At 46.2% G+C, this 19,271-nt stretch overlaps 1 protein-coding gene across 1 annotated transcript; it reads left to right on the top strand.

Moving 5' to 3' along the window:
* The first annotated feature begins 8,582 nt into the window (after positions 1-8,582).
* LOC119431419 (monoglyceride lipase-like) lies at positions 8,583-17,598 on the top strand. Its single transcript, XM_049656815.1, has 5 exons — positions 8,583-9,019; positions 9,981-10,085; positions 12,023-12,196; positions 15,461-15,592; positions 17,355-17,598. The coding sequence occupies exons 1-5, from the start codon at positions 9,017-9,019 to the stop codon at positions 17,559-17,561; spliced, it is 621 nt and encodes a 206-aa protein (XP_049512772.1). The 5' UTR covers positions 8,583-9,016; the 3' UTR covers positions 17,562-17,598.
* Positions 17,599-19,271: the final 1,673 nt, after the last annotated feature.

Raw genomic sequence — 19,271 nt, 5'->3', positions numbered from 1 at the left:
TAACGAATCGAATAGCGTCCTATTCGATTCGGTCTTCGAATCCACTATTCGTAAATGCGAATATTTTCCGAATACTTTTCGAATATTTCACAACGTCAACTGCGCCCAAATAAACATAAGATTGTAACAAAAGTACGGTAAGTTTTCACCCTCGCGGGCATGGTATCGACAAAAAATATGAGAACTTGCGTAGCGGTGCAGGCTACGTTGCTTAGGTCGCCATACTTTACAGGCTATACAGCGATCATTCGCGCTCTCTGATGAGCCCTGTGCATCCAAAGAAACTGGTTTGCTCCTACGCACCATTTGTGCGTTTAATAAACAATGCTTCATAACGTACTACGTTATGACTTACTTGCTAATTTTAAGAAGAGTACTGGTATGTGAACATCGTTTTATAATAATTGTGACAACGGCTATTCATTATTCAAGAACTATTCGAAAAGTATTCGATATTCGAATCGCTTTTGGCACTGTTCGATTCGTATTCGATTCGGTCTCAAAAATCACTATTCGCACATCCCTACTTAGATTGCACAGATACCTCGTTGGAGCTGCGAGAAGCCTGTAGTACATATTGTCAGCGTTTGTTCACAAAGTGCGCTACGATTTGGTCATTAAAACAAGGAGAATGTTGGAGTGGGCTGGCCAGCTCAATCACGAACTAAGGATTCAGAACGAACAAGGCAAGGACAAGATCCTTAATACTTGTCGTTACCCTGGATACCCTTAAGTGATTCATAACAACCTTTGGTAGACTGGCCTGCAAAATATAAACCCACCATATTTATTATTTTTGTTTTGTTTTGGAAACTCAAGCTTCGCACAATGAGGAAGTTAGAGCTTATGACATTTTGCAGCTTATGAGGTGCAATACTGTCCCTCAACCGTGATCGTCGTGGTTCTTGCGGACGTTTCCGTTCATTAACGCCATGTGCCAGGTACTTTCAGCAAATGCTACGTGCACGGCGCCCGCTACAGGAAGGCGACGCGTGCCACTGTTGTCAACTACAGGGTTAATGACCTCTCACGGAGAGGTGTTATCGTTATCTCGGCTGCTGGGGTACGTGACGCCGTCCGGCTGTCCCTTGCATACAGACGTAAAGTTTCTTTCAAGTGTCAGATTTGCTTATATAGCTTCCAGCCGAAAGGGGACCCTCGGCACTAAACCAGACGCGTCACAGTCAAAGCGGTACGGGTGCTTACGTATGCGCGACCGGCAGCATGATGGCTATCAAAATGACATGCCGTCATGTCAGCGACCTACGTGTGTAATCTCCTTATTTATTTTTTAGATTCTCGTTGTAATCTTTTAATATTGTATTATAGGTGTGTTTACCTGGGGATTTGCCTCTTTTACTTTTGCAAGTATTATAGTTTGCGCAAGCGTTCTTCAGTCCAGAAAGCGTGCCCTTGTGTGCTATATTTGAGGTGTCAAAACGCCAATTAACTCCCACCAAAGACGAATGAAATCCCAAGCAAGCTTGCAATGGTGCAATCCTCTAGCAACGTGGCAAATCTGAACCCCCGATTAATACGCAACGTGCCCAGAAATGAAAACGCGAGGAGAGCAGTATCTGACGTCCAGCACTTTCATGTCAATGAATGAATGAATGAATGAATGAATGAATGAATGAATGAATGAATGAATCAATCAATCAATCAATCAATCAATCAATCAATCAATCAATCAATCAATCAATCAATCAATCCTTTGTGGCCGGTAATCCACCCAAGAAATGATTGCGAAGCGTCTCCAGCCCCGGTGCTCAACTTTCTTCAGAAGTGAACGCTTTCGCAACCGAACTAATTCCTCCTTCAAATGGCTTTTTGAAGCCTGCGTGCACAAACAACTTCGAGTAGGGGAAGTTTTGACATGGTGGGAATTCCCCTTCTAGAGCCTCGAACTAATCAGAAATCTAGAGAATGCTCTAGGTATGGAGCTTATGTTCCTTGACTGAACATTCAGGTAACCTAGCGTGATTGTAACGGAATATTTGGTGCTTGGTCGATAACATGGCCATTGACAGCTGAAAGTCAGCCGTTTTCCTCGACCTAGAAGAAAATGCAACATGCTAACGTGTGGGTTATCTACATTTGAGTACAGTAATATGACCTCGCGGAGCAAGCCACGAAACTTGGGCGAAACATCAGAGAATAACTCGTAAACATATGTTATCTGAATACTTGTATTTTATTACAGAAACGTGGGTTCAAATTAGCGTCTTATTTACCGGCTGAATTATAATTTGTTTTAATAGAGAGAAACGCCGCAAGAAGAGCACTGTCAACACTCTGACTTGACATTGAAGGAAATGGACACGTCTTAGAAAAAATGTCACAGTTTCGCCCTAAGGGCGAAGCAATGAATGCGATAGCAACACAGCAATGTCATACGATGTAAGGTGAGCGGCTTTGGTAGCAATATGAATTGTAGTAAACATGAGCTGATTAAGTAAGCAGGTGTGCTGCGGCGTAAGTAAACCGACATGAAGAGAGACTCGATGACCACGAGTAGGCGCGTGTGAAACGGTGGTTTTGATGAGAAGCGCTTCCCGTGGGCAGCGCGCGTGCGAAGGGACACACCTGTAGCGCTGCACTGGCGATCCGGGCAGCATTACATGTGTAGCGTGCGTTGGAAAATGTGGCCCGACTATTACTAACTGAATGAACAAGCGTGGTGTGAGCGCGCACAAACATGAACAGATCACACTGAATGACTGCAGGCAACGACTGTCAAAACGCTGGCAGCAAGCAGCGGACGAAGGTACGTGCGGTCTATCGCTTCAACGGAAACTGAGCGGCCAGTGCATAAAGGTCAGAGCCGTGTGAAGATAAGAGACGGTGCGGCGAGCGACGAGCGCGGTTGCTGGCAGAGGAAAAGTGCCCCCCCCCCCCCCCCCCCCCCCCCCGCTAACTCCGGCGCTGGCTTCCCGCTTCCTTGCTTGCGCGTGGGAGAGATAAGAGACCGTGCGGTCGAGCGACGAGCGCGGTTGTTGGCACAGTAGAAGTGCCCCCCCCGCTCCCTCCGGCGCTGGCTTCCCGCTTCGTTGCTTGCGCGTGGGAGATTGAGTGCGTTCGCTCTCCGTGATAGCGCGCGTCCCCGCACGCTTCCGCTCGGGCATACAGCGCGCGGTGAAGATTTTATCTATACGGAACCTCACGGCGACGGCGACGGCGACGACGACGGCGACGGCGACGGCGACGCCGACGGCAGAAATCCGGTTGAAGTGTCCATATAATTGCTATCGCAATAATAGGCACTTGGTGCCGCAGCTAAACGTCGCCTCCCTTCCCTCCCCCTCCCCCACGGCCTCTCGCGCGTCGGAAGAAGGCGCGTTTGCTCTACATATATGGTGATTGTAAAGGAGAAAAGAGACGCCCACTTCTGCAGCCCTTAAGCGAGCACGGCGCAGAACACGCGTTTGTTCTCCGCCGTGCGTTCACTCCCCGTGAAAGACGCGCCCCTCGCGCCCTTTCACTCGCACATACAGCGTTCGGCGCGCGGCTACGATTTCATCTCCAAATGACGTCATACGGAACCTCACGGCGACGGCGACGGCGACGGCAACGGCGACGGCGACGCCGACGGCAGAAATCTGCTTTTGAGTGTCCATATAATTGCTATCGCAATAAAAAAAAATCCCGTATTCGTCTGGTAAAAGCAAAGACTCGGCAAGGCGAGAAGCTATCATTCTTCGAAAGAGTTGCAATATACATAAGATACCCTTTCTTCGCGCTAAATTCCTAGCTCTGGTGTGCCCCCCCTTCCCTTCCCCCATCATGCATTAAATAGTGTAGTCTGCTCACGAATTGCACCCTTTCGAGGGCTCCTATGTCGCCATCGATGGCCAGCACTAAACGCTCCCAGGTGGAACAAGGGACCCCAGGCGTTGTTTGGCCGGCTATGTGTAACGCCCCGCAGCGGATACAGGCCGCCCTAATCACACGCTGTAACGATGGCTTTAATGGAACCAGAAGCTACGACGTAATGAGGTGATCTCCGAAGGTTGAGCGGAGAACACGCCGAGAGTATACCGCCTCATCCTGCCTGCTTCAAGGTCTCACACGGCCACGCCATCGCGGGAGTGTTGAACTGTAAGCAGCGGTTTGTTCGACGTGCTCACACAACGACAATGGCCACATTTTGTTTTAGAAGAACGCATGTGTGCAGACGCAGATTTGTGTCTAGTCAGAGATGTTGTCGTCCACTGGCAGTCCATTGTCCTCATCGACCTGGCAACAAATTGGCCGGCAGGGGGCCTTTTCTGCTGCCTCAAGTAGGTAGAAAGTTTCGCGGGCGTATGTACGAAGGCGCCCTACCCTCAAGCATAACTGAGCTGATACTTTCCCGACTTATTATCGATGCTTTCCAGGCTACAATTACACGGGAGTTTCGTTTCCGTTGAATGGACCGATCCCACCGGGCAGTTTCACGACGCCGCCGCTGCCGCGATGCATGCTGGTACTTGTCATCCGGCCGCTCCAGCCGCCCGGAGTGCCGGCGCGTCCTGTTTCCGAACGATTTTTGGCAATTTTTATGGTTCGTGCAGAGTCATCGTGCGATGGAAGGATTGACCTGCTGCGTTCCTGGGTACTACAACAACCACACAAGGGACAAAGGCTTCGGATTCTGTGTTTTCTAAAGAGCGAAAGCTTCGAGAGACCTGGATCCAACGAATTAATATAGGTGGTACTCGTAATACACAGGGCGAGAAGAAACACGGGGACGAATAGCGGCCGCATTTCGATGGGGGCAAAATGCGAAAACACCCGTGTACTTGGATTTCCCGGAATTTATAGATTATTTGTCAATTATCGATTAGCCATTGATTGGCTATCGATTGGCTATCGCAAGGTAGTGGCCACGTATTTGGGCTAAGCTAAGCACTACCAAGTCATCCCCAGAATTTTCCGGAAATTATTGATTATTGATCGATTATCGATTAGCTATTGATTGGCTATCGATGACTTGGCGATGATATGCTATCGGCGTTTTCATGTTAAAAACGCCGCCTAGCTTACCTAAGAACTTCTAGATACCGCTGTTACCGAAGTCTGCAAGTCGTGCGTGAAACCCATGTAGGTAAGCATCATTAGGGCACGAAAGATTCGGCGCCACATTTCAAACCTGTCTCCAACAGGTATACAAATCCTATTATGTCCGTCGCTAAGCAAATATATCGTTGCAGTCACCGAGATGCACGTGTGCAAAAATAGCAACGCAAAACGACCGCGTACATCAGCATGTACTACATACAAAGCTCGAACAAATACGGTACTCAACGCGTAATCAGCGAGTAGCAACCCGAACGAAAGAGCGCTGCGCGGACTGCGCTGGTGTGGTTGACCAGTTGACTACAACCAAGATGGTGTCAGTGTTACTTACGGAAAAGCAGCGCATGCGCAGATCGGTCGGTGGTATCGGTCTATTGGGTGAGGTGTGCTGACGTTTGGACTGGCTGGAATCTTCCCAGGAACGGTAAGAGAGGCGAAGGAAATAAACAGGTAAGCGATACACAAAAGGTGAACTGCGCAGAAGAGAGAGGTCGACACTCCCGTAGGTAAGTTTAATGCACTCACGATTATTGCATTTTCTGAAAAACCAGGTGTCTCGCTCGCAGACAGCAAAGGCAGAAATGCGTGCGGGGATTGTGACACTTCTAACAGAAGCGACCGCCTTAATTAGTTAAAACCGAATCAGTAAAGTGTTGTGAATTAGTTGATTATGCGTTTCGACTTCTCGCGCAATTAATGTCCGCCTCTTCGAGTAATCCAACTAGAGGACTAGAATTGTACTGCCGTAGGCGATTTTACAAATCCTTTGGCAGTCTTCGCAAAAGAACCCAGTATAGAGGTACTGCTGTTGGTTCTTCAAGAAAGCGGGGTTGACAAAACGGAAGAGGATTCATACGTTCAAGCACTTAGAGTGTGCTTTGGTTCTTCAAGCACATGTGCTTTGGATCTGCATAACTTTCTTTTTGTATTTTACTATCTCCTACTTGGCCGCTCACCCGTAGCGGGTACACGCCATTCGATAGCCAGAAGAAGAAGATTCTACATCTCGAAATGAATCCCAAAATGAGCGCGTCGCCAACAGCATCGAGTCCGCACGTCCGGGTCGACGACAGCGCTTCCTTCCTTAACAGCGGCGGCCAGAACATTATCTGCAAGTCCTGGAGTGCGGGCGCTGAGCCAAGGTCGTGAGCTCTCCTTGTGTGCTACTGTCGCTTATGAATGCCTTCTTACTTGTGATGACAAGTTACACTTAGAGTTTGTATTGCTTCTTAAAGCCTCTTGTCTGAAGCCTCTCGTGTGTCATATGCGCCTTTGAGATCTGTAACCCCGTAAAGTGTTACTTTTGATAGCAAGGTATACTTGCTACCACGTACAGGTATGTCACAAGGTATACTTGCCACATATATATATATATATATATATATATATATATATCCCTCACACACACACACACAAATGGAACAAACAAACGAGCAAGCAAGCGCGATATTGTGCGCCTAAATCTCGAAGGCAAAAACCGTCAATCGCTTAGAGCGTGCAAGATAGCGCCACAATACCTGGCCGCAATAAACACAGAGTCTTCACGCGAATCTTGCTGTGTCTTGTGAATGTAAGTTCGTTACTGCGTACCTTAATCATGACCGCCTTTAGAAGATTCATTAAAATCTTAACGAAGAAGGTCATGATCTCACCCGGCGATCAGAGGGCGGCGGTGCCGGGTTTGACCCTGGACCCGGCACCGTGTGGACATTCCTTTGTATTTTCGCATTCCTTTCGGGTTGCCGATAATCTTTTCATTTCATAAAACGCGATTGGAGGTGATATGCACGCAACCTCACTTGCCTATTCGAATGCGGCGTCCGTTCCTAGAGCTTTGAACTACTACGGAACTAATGAAAGGCTGTCTACTCTATTAGTTATTCCATCGATTCACTCACATTTACTTAATAGTTTCATTCATCTTTCTACCTTCCGACTACCACCAGATTGTTAGTGTAGCCCACCCATTGTGGATTTGCGCATTTATGGAGATGATCATCGTCATAGTTATGATTACGGAACGACGACTTAACCTTCACGCAGGGCGCTGGTGTTCCTTGCCCACGGCTACGCCGAGCACTGCCACGACCCCAGCTACGACGCCCTGGCTCGGGCGCTGGTCGGACTCGGCTGCTACGTGTTCGCTCACGACCACGGCAAGTTAACACACTGTGACCACGGACGGTGGGCTCCTAATATTAGCATATGAGCACGTAACGTACGCACAGATTGGAAGCCTATAGGCCAGCGAAAAGGACAGCACGACAATCATTTTGTCCTTCATATACGGTCCTCTCGTGTCCGTGTTCCTTGCCTACCTCTTCGCACCGCGAATCCTTATCAGTTCCCTCAACATGCTGTTATCTTCACTGCATAGAACGCGGGTACGGGGCAGACTATGTCATGCGTGCGCGAGTGAGAGTGTTTCTTCTTCTTTCTGTGGTTTTACGTGCCAAAACCAGTTCTGATTATGAGGCACGCCGTAGTGGAGGGCTCCGGATTAATTTTGACCACCTGGGGTTCTTTAAAGTGCACTACAACGCAAGCACACGGGCATTTTTGCATTTCGCCTCCATCGAAATGCGGCCGCCGGGGCCGGGATTCGATCCCGCGACCTCGTGCTCAGCAGCGCACGAGTGAGAGTGAGCCAGAGTTGTTACTGCATGAGGAATAACCGATGGGCAAGCTAGACTTGCACTTAAGCTGAGTTTTTGACGTGAAAGTCTAGCAAGCTAGACCTGCACGTTGAGCCATGTTGAGATGAGTTTGTGCTGAAGAAGACGAGACACATACAAAGAAAGATGAACACAAGCCAGTTTCACTTCTGTGCTAGTCTTTCGATTATTGTTATTACAGGACGATAACGAGTAAAGAAAATAAAGGAAAACAGGGAAGAAATTGGAAAGAGCTGACCGTCAACAGCAGCGGAAATAAAATAAGTATGGCGTCGATTATTGAAGCCAATGAGGCGAGCCGTTGATTCGATTCATCGCCTTTGACGAGGGAGTTAGAACCAAATTACTGCCACAATACTATATAGAGTTCTTGCACAGTACTCATGACCAACTGGAAGTAGATGTGTCAGGATAAGTAAAACATTCTAAGTTCGATTCAATTCATAGATGAAACTCAGGAGCTGACGGGTATACGTAGTGTGAAATGCAAGGATTCGGCAGCGGGCATTGATAATATTCGATACAACTCTCAAAACGACAAAATAAACATAACAAAAAGAAAGAAAGAAAATAGAGATTTGTAAATCTGCAATGTCGGCTCGGCAACGCGCAGGTCATCAGCTGCAACATAATTGTATGCGGAGTGGAGCGAAACAACCGAACATATAGTTTCTTCGGAAGCGTTTTCATATAACTCGGCACTTATACCAGGAATGCACAACATTTTTGTAGAGCGAGATCAGACACGTATGCATGTGTTAGAACAGTTTGTACAGTAAGAACTAAACGACTATCACATTGAATGAAATAGTGAAATCGTCGGCCAGTGACAGGCAGATTAGTGAAGTGAATTTAACGGAAAGCCGCATTGTGGATGGCGAAGTTTCCTTTCCTGACAAGACGATATTGTGAACAGTCGTTATTATATGTACGCCTCCGATCCGCCACTCCACCTGTTTAGCGGGGTGGCATTACAAACTTCAGTGCTTTTGTCTCTGAGGATTATGGATGGGTATAACATATAATGTGAGACAGCCTAGGACAAAGCTTTCGCTACGCTGTTAGGCTAGGCTGCTAGGTGAACAGTTGAAAACGGTTAGGTTGCCATGTTGCCATGACTACGAATCAGTTTTACGTTGTCCGCCGCAGTCGGCCACGGAAAGAGCGATGGGCCCCGGGCCACAGTGGCGTCAGCAGACGTGTACGTGGATGACATCTTGAGCCACGTGGACAGTGTCCGGGCCAAGTTCCCGGGCAAGCCTGTCTACCTCGTGGGCTACTCAATGGTTAGCGTGGCCTTTAAAGATGAGATTTGCGCATACACTCTTAAAAATTGCAGAGTAGTTATACTACCTGTCACACCATTTGCTACCTTAGTATAACTGCAGTTGTTAACGATAGAGATAGTAACATAACTAACTGAGCAAGGTAGTCACTGGTAGTAATGGGTCTCAGCTACCAAGGCCCGCCTCGGCATGAAAGAATCGAGCCTCAGGATTGCAATAAATAAAATGTTTTCACACACACATACCAAATCCGATCGCAGTTAGCCCCTCTGGATTCAAAGTTTCTATTGTATAGCACATATATCGGACTCACTGTGGAATACGCCACAGCTGCTCTGATATATGCAGCAGAGGTGAGAATCTTAGAATCAGATACTATAGATTCTGTAGAATTCTATAGAAACAATCTATAGATTGTTTAACGCACAACTGTTTCCTGGCTATATCTACAAACCCTTCCAGTTAAACCATTGAAACGGAACACGGTGTCCCGACAGACACTCATTTGAAATGTCTTTCTAGTTTTGAGAAAGTTAGGGCCCCGAATCCTGCACGAGAAGGCTCCGGCTGTGGCTTAAAGGCGTTTTCCTCTTGCGTTGCCACGATGTCCCGGCGACTGTTCCGGCGCTACACTCTCACACCGCGAGTACTTTAGAATTGACACGGTACAAAGTCAAACTTCGAAGCCAAAGTTTATTTGACAACAGTGCATAAACATGCCGTTGTCGATATTGTTAACAAAAAGCACAAAGTAGGCTTGACGGGGTCCATATCTTTTGAGTTTCAATGGCGTTTCAATGGCGTTTCAATGGCGTTTCAATTGCCAGGATACGTCCCAGAAAAGCTCCCCAACTGCGTGCATTGTGCGTTCGCCTACTCTGAAAGCCGAACACTCGTCAATTCTTCTTGGTGACTTTGTCGAGTGTCTGAAAGTCATTAGTGCCGGTCCCGCCTTGTCCAGGGTGGCCTCCTTGTCGTCCTGGCTGTCCAGCGCCGACCCAAGGACTTCGAAGGCATGGTGCTGCTCGCGCCACTCTTCGGGATTGCGCAGCTCTCGTGGTTCAAGGTGACTAGTCTTCCTAGGAGAATGCCAGCAAACTTGAAAACGGAAAAAAAAAATATCGAGAGGCAGACACAGACAAAGCGACAGGAAGGTGGCTGGAAGATGGTCCAGCCCCCTTCCTGTCACTTTGTCTACGTCTTTAAAGTTTAAAGACGTACTCGGCGTAAACTCGGTGCAACCTTCTCTGCGACGACACAGAAGTATACGCAGGAAGCTGGGCACTCGAAGTGCACGAACGGTGGGGAAGATAAGGAGGCCCCAGCTTTGAGCCAACATTTCAGGAAGGGTACTTGACTATGTTAGGGCACCCCTTACATTGTTTGGCCACTGTTGACTTTCTGCGGGGTTTTTTTATGTAGCCTGTGTAATAAGGAACGCTTAAATTAAAAAAAAAACAAGGCGCATATCCTTTAACTGCAGCTTGCAGTAGTGAATATATCACACCATCACTGTTCAGAGCGAGCTTTATCAATATGCTTATAAATGATCTGTCCTGTTACGTTATTTAAAATATTAAAAGCACGGTGCTTCGTAGACTGATGAAACAGTGCATCTTGTAAGGCATCTGCCGTAGCTCAGTTGTCGTTCAGATCAGCGTAACAAGATAAGCCTTAAAAGGGAAGACTTAAATAAGCACGCATGGATTATTTTGTTGCACTGATCGTCCAGGCGGTTAACGTATGGTTTGCTAATGAGCCCAAATCTACACCCTTCCTTGTTTGCTCTCACAATGAAATAAAACGCGAACTAAAAAAAAAAACATCACAGAATGTACATTTTCTCCTCCACATTCGCCATTGTGTTCAACAATGGAAGGACGAAAGCGTAGGAGAGGGCCCGCCTAGCCCGGATCAGTTGAAGGGTGCGTGGCGGAAGGAAGTCCCATGGTGTTTTTCGCAAAGGAGCACTGGGCCTGGTGTGCCAAACATCAACGTTGCCATAGCAATCGTGCTCAGAAGCTCTTGGTGATGCTCTCGGCTTATGGAAAGTGAGATAAGGTTTTTCGGCCCAGGTATTTCTCGCAGCACATTCTGTTCGCGAGACAAGCTGACTTTGGAGTGTGGTGTGTAAGCTCGAAAGTCGTGTTTTGGGTCAGTGAGTGTCAGCCAGCAACAGATACACTCAAGCAATCACGGCGTGGGTCTTCGTCGTCTTCTTCATTGTACCACGGAAAAACACAGTAGCGCGTCTGCTTCACTAAAACTGCTACAGAAGTTTCGCAGGCCTTGTGCTGACGCGCGTCAGCAGCACACACTTCCGGTGGTTCGTAGAAATGCAAGTTCAAAGCTCGCGCCTAACTGCTCCGGCGATCTTAGTGGAGGGGCAAAGGCTGCAGATGGCTAACCCACACGGCTGCCCTTCCGGCGTCAAAAAAGTGACGCCATGGGCCTCTTCTATTTCGTTTCTTTCCTCCATGTTTCCGGCAGACATTGTAATGGAGGTTTAGACATAACGCGGGCTAAGGTTTAGTTTCGACCATGGAGTTTGCTGCATAAATTACTAGAGATAACTCTGGGGAATGTGAATGTCTACGGGCACGGGAGCTATAGCGGTTCAGGCAGCCTAATATCTGCCTAAGCTTCGCCACTTTGGCTTCAAATGGCTGCGTGGCTTTGCGAATGGACCATTTTAAGCAGTTATGAACAGTAGTAACTCAAGCACATGTACTTTTGTAGAAAATGTCGAAACTTGATTAAATAAGAAAGAAAGAAATACGCTATTTCTATAGTAGAGGAACGAGTAATCTTTATGAAATTCTGTAGTTTCGACCACCTGTTCTTTTCTTTTTTTTTGCTCCCCCTTTCTCCTTCAACGCACTCGGATAGCTCACCACGGGACAGTGTCTTATTGCATTCCACTTGCGCAGAAATGCGGCCATAGTGGCATGGGAATTCGAACCCGGTACCACGTGCCCAGCGGGGTGCTTTATTTCTCTACAGGCTAACCTCGTTCGCCTTCTGGGTCGCCTGCTGCCCAGCGTTCCCGTAGCCAAGACGGCCGTCGAGTTGGCGTGCCGGGACCCCGTCGCCGTCGAGCAGATGAACAACGACCCCCTTCGCTACCGTGGCAGCGTGTGTGCCGGCTGGGTGGCAGCGATGATCACTGCGCTCGAGGTGAGGGCCTATTCTCAGAAGCGTTGTCCAGCGGGGACGTATTCTCGGACGATCACTTTAGGCGACACTATCGCCTAAAGCCTGGCAAGGGAACAAGAATTCAGGATCGCCAGTCAGCCTCTAGAGTCTGTAAAGGAGTACGTTTATCTAGGTCAATTACTCACAGGGGACCCTGATCACGAGAAAGAAATTTACAGAAGAATAAAATTGGGTTGGAGTGCATACGGCAGGCATTACCAAATCCTGACTGGGAGCTTATCACTGTCGTTGAAAAGAAAAGTGTACAATCATTGAATTCTACCGGTGCTAACATATGGGGCCGAAACTTGGAGGTTAACAAAGAAGCTCGAGAACAAGTTAAGGACCGCACAAAGAGCGATGGAACGAAAAATGTTAGGAGTAACGTTAAGAGACAGGAAGAGAGCTGTGTGGATCAGAGAACAAACGGGGATAGCCGATATTCTAGTTGACATTAAGCGGAAGAAATGGAGCTGGGCAGGCCATGTAATGCGTAGGATGGATAACCGGTGGACCATTAGGGTTACAGAATGTATACCAAGAGAAGGGAAGCGCAGTCGAGGTCGGCAGAAAACCAGATGGGATGATGAAGTTAGGAAATTTGCAGGCGCAAGTTGGAATACGCTAGCGCAAGACAGGGGTAATTGGAGATCGCAGGGAGAGGCCTTCGTCCTGCAGTGGACATAAAATATAGGCTGATGATGATGATGATGATGATGATGATGATGATGATGATGATGATGATCGCCTTCGCGTGACGTAGCGCTAAACCAGCCAATCAGCTCATCTGATTTTGCTCAAACATCCAATCGGCGTGTGCCTGACGGCCGTGGCGATAGTATAGCCGAAAGTGATCGCCACATAATACGTCACATGTATATAGAGACCCGAAGACAGCTCAGAGACAAATTCGCTTTTCAAGTTTGTTGGTTGGTTTGCTGCGGATTGGTTTGCTGCAAATGCGATAAAAAGTTAAATTTTTGGTAAATATATTACGGTTTAATAAGTAAGTTTATCAAGTTTATTGCTTAAAAGTGCTTACAAGTTTTCATAGATATGAAATACAAAAGAAGGTGCCATGGTTAGCGACTGTATTGGGACCTCCCGTCAAGGTTAGGTGGTGAGAGGTATTACTATAGGGCAGCAAAATAAAGCAATATCATGACATTAACATACAGGTAAAAAAGTAGAACAAATATAAGAGAACAAGTTGAGCGGAAATATGCAAAAAATGAAAACAACAACAACAAGCAAACAAATTATAGATAGGTTAGATGCTAGAAAGCGGCATATTCATACGGGGCGAAAGTAACCGTCTCCTCATGTTTGTTAGGGTAAAAAAAAAAACATGCTCTTCTTTATTTAAACAAAGTGATTAAGGGGTAGGATAGCGTCGTGGGCCGGAATTTAACATTAAATTAAATTCTGAGGTTTTACGTATCATAACCACGATATGATTATGAGGCACGCCATTGTAGGGGAGGGGACTGCAGCTTAGCGTTGACCACCTGGGATTCTATAACGTGCGCCTAACTATAAGTTCACGAGATTTTCTTTTTATTATTATTTTTTTTTTTCATTTCGCCCTCATCGAACTGCGGCCGCCGCGGCCCGATGTCAAACCCGGCTCGGGTCATGGGTCTGTCATAGGTCAATGCTGCATCCTGGATTTTTCATGTCATCTCGCTGTATTCGAAACGCACTTCACGGGTGCTTTTCGCCGTCAGGGGCGACACAACGAAATAGATCAATTGAGTGTAAAGTTTTACGAAAGCTTACGGCGAGAATACGAACAAATCACGTCCACACAGTTCTGCCTGCATCCGACTTCACATGTGGGATGAATTTTTGCGGGATTGCTTAGGAGTTAATATTTGAAGAAAAAAAAAACCATTGAAGGAAGTGTATAAGTGATCTCATGAGGTTATAGCTGAAGATGCGGAGACAAGCTTCGCGGAGGTCTGCCGGGCGGTGACAGATACATAAATGGAAATTTCGGCATTCACGTGATCGCAACATACAGTCGCAAAAGGAACCCTGCCGAGTTTCCCCATCGTCATAATATTTGTCACCATTGATCATCATAATTGTCATCATGAACAACATATTCATGAAACAATATCGCTGGGTATAGCCTTGATATTCTGTCCTGTAGTAGCTCAACTTTACCTAATTCTTTGTTTTTTCTCGCGTTGGTGGCTCCCCGAGTGTCTTAACCATTCAATCCTTTTCGCCTAAGGGCTTCTGTTATTAATACTTTTCATTTGATGTATCTTGTTAAAGCGTTGAAAGAGTGTCTATTAAATATACTTCCTTAACTTCGTACGCACATGCCGAATTACGCGCGCGCCAAATTTCCACGTCTCTGCCGTTTCTTCGAACTTCCTCCCTTGTGGACCCTTTGCAAACTTCCTAAACCCCCTATCCAAGTTACGTGACAGTCATATACATGGACCCACTGAACAACGCTCAAATAAAGAAAAAGGTTAAATGAATGAATACATAAGCAACTACGTGAACGAATTCAATATAAAGCACACGTTCCTACAAGAACGTTTATACGCTTAAGCGGAACCTTGAGAGTTCAAAGCAACTTGGTGGCACAGTGTGACGTTTCAAGCCCCCCCATAGCAACATGTAGCTTTCTCTTCATTCGCCTGAGTGTGTTGCCTGACATTTATATGAAAAAAACATTGACAGTACATTTACGTATCCGTACGTGATTTTAAGGCGAACGCATTTGGACTTGTCTAAGCTATCACCTTAAATTAAACCTCCACCCTAATCCACCTTAGTACACCTTGCTCTAATTTGTACCAACCTTAATTCACCTTAATCTACTTTAATCACCTTAATCCACTTTAATCCACCTAATACCCTTTACCTAATTCTTTTTTTTCGCATTGGTGGCTGCAGAGTGTCTTAATTGTTCAATCAATTAATCAATCAAGCCAGGCCGTTCGTTCGACGCCCTGGCTGTTCAGCGTCGGATTTCGCAGTGCGAACCACAGGCAGGTCCAGCGCCGAGAACGTGACCATCACTTGGTCACGTGGGTTTTGATACCATCTAATGATAACAACGGACGCCGGATTTTCGGCTTCAAGGAGCATATAATGCTTTCGCATTAATACCATTAGAACTGAACCGGGGTTTTGTTTTGTTGCAGCTGCAACCGTGGCGGTAATGAATGCCACGTGTGAAGCACAACTCTAATCAAATGTCCCTAACTTCGCCCACAATCGCAGGCCGCCCACGCTCAGGTCAATCTCGTGGAGCTGCCAATGTTTATTCAGCACGGCTCTGGCGACAAGCTTTGCGACCCCGATGCCTCGCTTGATTTCTTCAAGAATGCACCTAGCAGGGACAAGAGCATCAAGGTGAGCGTTCGTGGAACTTTCTATGTAGTGGTGTTTAACAGCATCCAATTTGTGCCGCTGCATGCCTTGAAAGCACCCGCTAAAGTGACCGATAGCTCTTCAAGCTGAAGCCTGTGCAGTTTGGAATCCAAACCTGTGCAGCTTTGGATATCTGCACTTCTGGTTTGTTCAACATTTGCTCATCGAGTTTCGTGATTGCTATAGTGATAAATTAAAGTGAGGACACTAATTGAGAGCTTTTGCGTATGACTTTTTACTAGCTAAAGTTCAAGTTCCGGTTCGGCGAAACCTTTGCTGTCGGCCTGCAATACGAGACACGCTTGGAACGGCAGCTTTAAGATCTGCCAAATTGTTGTGATCTATATTGAAAGAGTAATTGAATTCTGCAGTTCAAAAATCTGGAATATGTTACTCCTTGGTGTTAAGGCAGCACGAAACTATGCAAGCAAAGTAGTGAATTGCGTCCTTTCAGGAAACCAGAATCTGTAACTGAATTATTCTGCTTTGTTTAGTTCTGTTTCCCGTTTTAGCTATACCGCGAAAAATGCTCAATCGTGGCTATTTGTGATGTTATTTCTACAGCGCCCTGCATATTTTATTTTTGCTCTACCAAAAACGACCTGGCTCGGCTATTGGTCCAGATAATTCTGTATTCGTTTTCTATGTGTTTGAAGATAAAGTGCTTTGATTGGTTCATTTATTAGTGGATTGATTCGTGGCATCGGTACAGGGACTAATTACGCTGATATACTGGTAAATATACTAATACGGCAACAATGTCTCGAGAATCGGAAGTGTCGTCCTGTCCCGAGTGTTTGCCCAAAGCCTTGCGTTTGTCTACGCTGTCATCAAGCACAAGTCTCGCTCCAAAGTTGTGTAGTATTTGTGACAGTGGGAAGTGGCAACACGAGGTCTATTCTTTTTTTTTTCTTTCCAAGTAGCAAGCGTACAACGTGCTAACCATTGGGCCGTTGTCCATTTGTCGGTGACTGAGCTTCTGAAAGAAACGATATGTGCCCGATGTATACGCTGCTAGCAAAGCGAGAATGGCTGTCATGGGTAAATGTATCGACAAAGCTTTTATTTATCACCTAATGACGGATCAGTCAATTATAGAGTTGTTGGGCCCACGGAGAAACGTACGAACCAAGGGATTCTGGTTTGCTGCATAGTTCCTCGGAAAGTTGGTTTCTTAGACTACTAAACTCCTGAAATGGAAAGAAACACCATATATAACACTGTTTCCGCGCATAGCATACATTATACTGTCATATCCTAAAAAATCTTTAAGTACAAGACATCCTGCCAAAGAAAGTGGTGCTGGTGTCATTCAACGTGCCCTACGAGTTTAGTGGTTAAATTGGTTATGATTGTTACACGCAAGCCTTGTTCCCTAACGCGAGGAACATGGGAACGAACCTAGGGAACAAGGCTTCCGAGTGGAAGCCGGAACGTCCACCCCTTTGACACCACCACATTTGTCGGCGTTCTGCTTTTTCTGTTTCATATACGAAACGATGTCGCTATTCAGAACTCAAAAATTGAAGCACAGGAACTTTCCTGTGTCGACAAGAAGCTACAAAGGAAACCCATACAGGCTTCTCAGAAAAGAGCGCGAGGTATTTCCTTCACCTCGCGGGATTCCGTAGATCTGATTTGCCACCCTATGAAAGCATATTTCAAACCTTATTGTCAAGTTGTGTTTGGACAAGTGTACCAAAAACTGTTCTAAAAATACTTTTTTTTTCTCCCTGCATAACAGATCTACAGCGACGCGTACCACAGCCTGCTGAAGGAACCCGAAGGTGTCGGGCAGCAAGCCCTGAAAGACATCGTGAACTGGTGCTCCTCGAGGCTTCCCACCAATGAGACCGAGGAGACCGAGGGGACACCGAAGGTGCAACCGCGCTCGTCCGGTGAACAGCAGAGCGACGGAGGAACTCTCACAGCGATGCCTTCAACCGCATGAACGCTGCTTCAGAAGAAAACCGAGTCATTAAATGTTACTGAATTGGCAAATACAGTAAACACTCTCTGGTGAATGTGGGGGCCGACAGGTGGAAGCACACGGTAAGATAGCAGTTGTATAAACAGGGATAAATTGCCTCAAGCAGGCTTGCTGACGTTTCGATAAGTGGACCATATTTTTGTCAAAGGTGGCCTTATCTCTGTTTATGAAACTTCAAAAATCGATCTGGCACTTGTTCACAAACCCAGCACACCGTAGGTTCTGCTAACAGGAAAGATTCGTCCCACAAGTTCACGAGTTCTTTACTGCACGACGAAATATACATGGGGTATTATATAAAGGTGGGGCCACATATAGCTCTCGTAGGAGTTCTAAAAGGGGCCCTTAGACTAGATGGTTTATATAAACATAATGGGACGACGGAGCCAAAGATATCAGAGTTATCGATTTGAGAAGCGAGGGGTTGACTATTTAACTTTCGTGATCGTATTTCTTGCGCATGTCGTGCTATAAACAGCGGCATATAATGAATGTAGTAGTAGTAGATAGTTACTGAATTTATATACGCACTGCTCGTTTTTTTTTTTCATAAACTCCTCAAATGCACACTTTGCCTATTTCTTTCTGATGTGCTCTTATTTGCTCAAAATTTACTCTATGACGTGTGTCATTTCAATTACTTTTTACGTGCTTTTACATTTTGCCGTGTCGCTATAATAGTCGCACCGTAGGAAACCGGGACCCGTCAATTTAAGCTTTCCCTCCTAGTTTTTCTCGTATAATGTGTCTATGAATTATTAGAAATAATTGTCTGAACGACAGGCTTAGAGAGGCACTGCAACAATGTCGACAAAACACGCGATGACCGTTTATCAGCACACAGCAGCAGGTGTGGTTGTTCGCCTTTGTTTCAGAATTGCTTTGACGAGCACAGGCATAAAGACAAAATGACGAGGTTAATAATTGAATCCGCAACAACAGATAACATTGGCCACTGTGCTCCTTCGCTATTCTTATCGCGGAAATAACTGTCATTCCTCGCTGGCTCGTAGTTTTTTTTTTCTTGGGTATATTAACTCGTGATCCGGCTTCTTATGAACCATTGTTGAAAGTAGCGCTAGTGTATTTCTAGTCTTCTATTCGTTTTTTCCCCCTCAAATTTCTGCGACAAGCACTAACGTTACTCTTATAAAAGGCACGCACTTTTTTTTGTAAATTAATTATGCGAAGGGGGGGGGGGGATTAGGCGGGGAAAATTTCTGATAGAACATTCTAGGTGCTAAATAGAAAACTGAAAAAAAATAAGAATGTGCCTATAAATCGGGTTTCTCACGCCATCAACTGTAAACGCGTACAAAATATTACTTCAACAGGGAACTCACGTTCTGTAATAAGAGCACATGTTTTACTCAAGCAGGAACTGCAAGGGCCTGTTATCTGCAGACACCAGCTAAACCCACTAAGTCACCAAACGTATAAATTAAGTGACTCTCGCCCGACCTATTCAGAGTCGGTGTCAACACTGACGGTGGAACAAGCAGACGACTATCGCGGCAGTAATTTTTGAGCATGCGATGATTACACGAGGGAATTTTTTTTATTGCTAATGCGGGGTGCCAGTATTATGCGAGTAATTGCGGTGTTGCATTGTACGCACCGACAGGTTCAACAACCGTTCACTTCTTAGTCAGCAGCAGTTGTTTGTGCGCG

This window comes from Dermacentor silvarum, chromosome 10 (assembly GCF_013339745.2).
Source record: "Dermacentor silvarum isolate Dsil-2018 chromosome 10, BIME_Dsil_1.4, whole genome shotgun sequence".
NCBI lineage: Eukaryota > Metazoa > Arthropoda > Arachnida > Ixodida > Ixodidae > Dermacentor > Dermacentor silvarum.
Note: the sequence above shows the minus strand (reverse complement) of the source record. Positions and strands in the feature narration are given on the sequence as shown.

Excerpts from the sequence above, each read along its gene's own strand:
- LOC119431419 (XM_049656815.1), top strand. Across the intron at positions 12,197-15,460 it reads CGATGATCACTGCGCTCGAG|GCCGCCCACGCTCAGGTCAA; the intron begins GTGAGGGCCTAT and ends CCACAATCGCAG. Across the intron at positions 15,593-17,354 it reads GCAGGGACAAGAGCATCAAG|ATCTACAGCGACGCGTACCA; the intron begins GTGAGCGTTCGT and ends CCTGCATAACAG.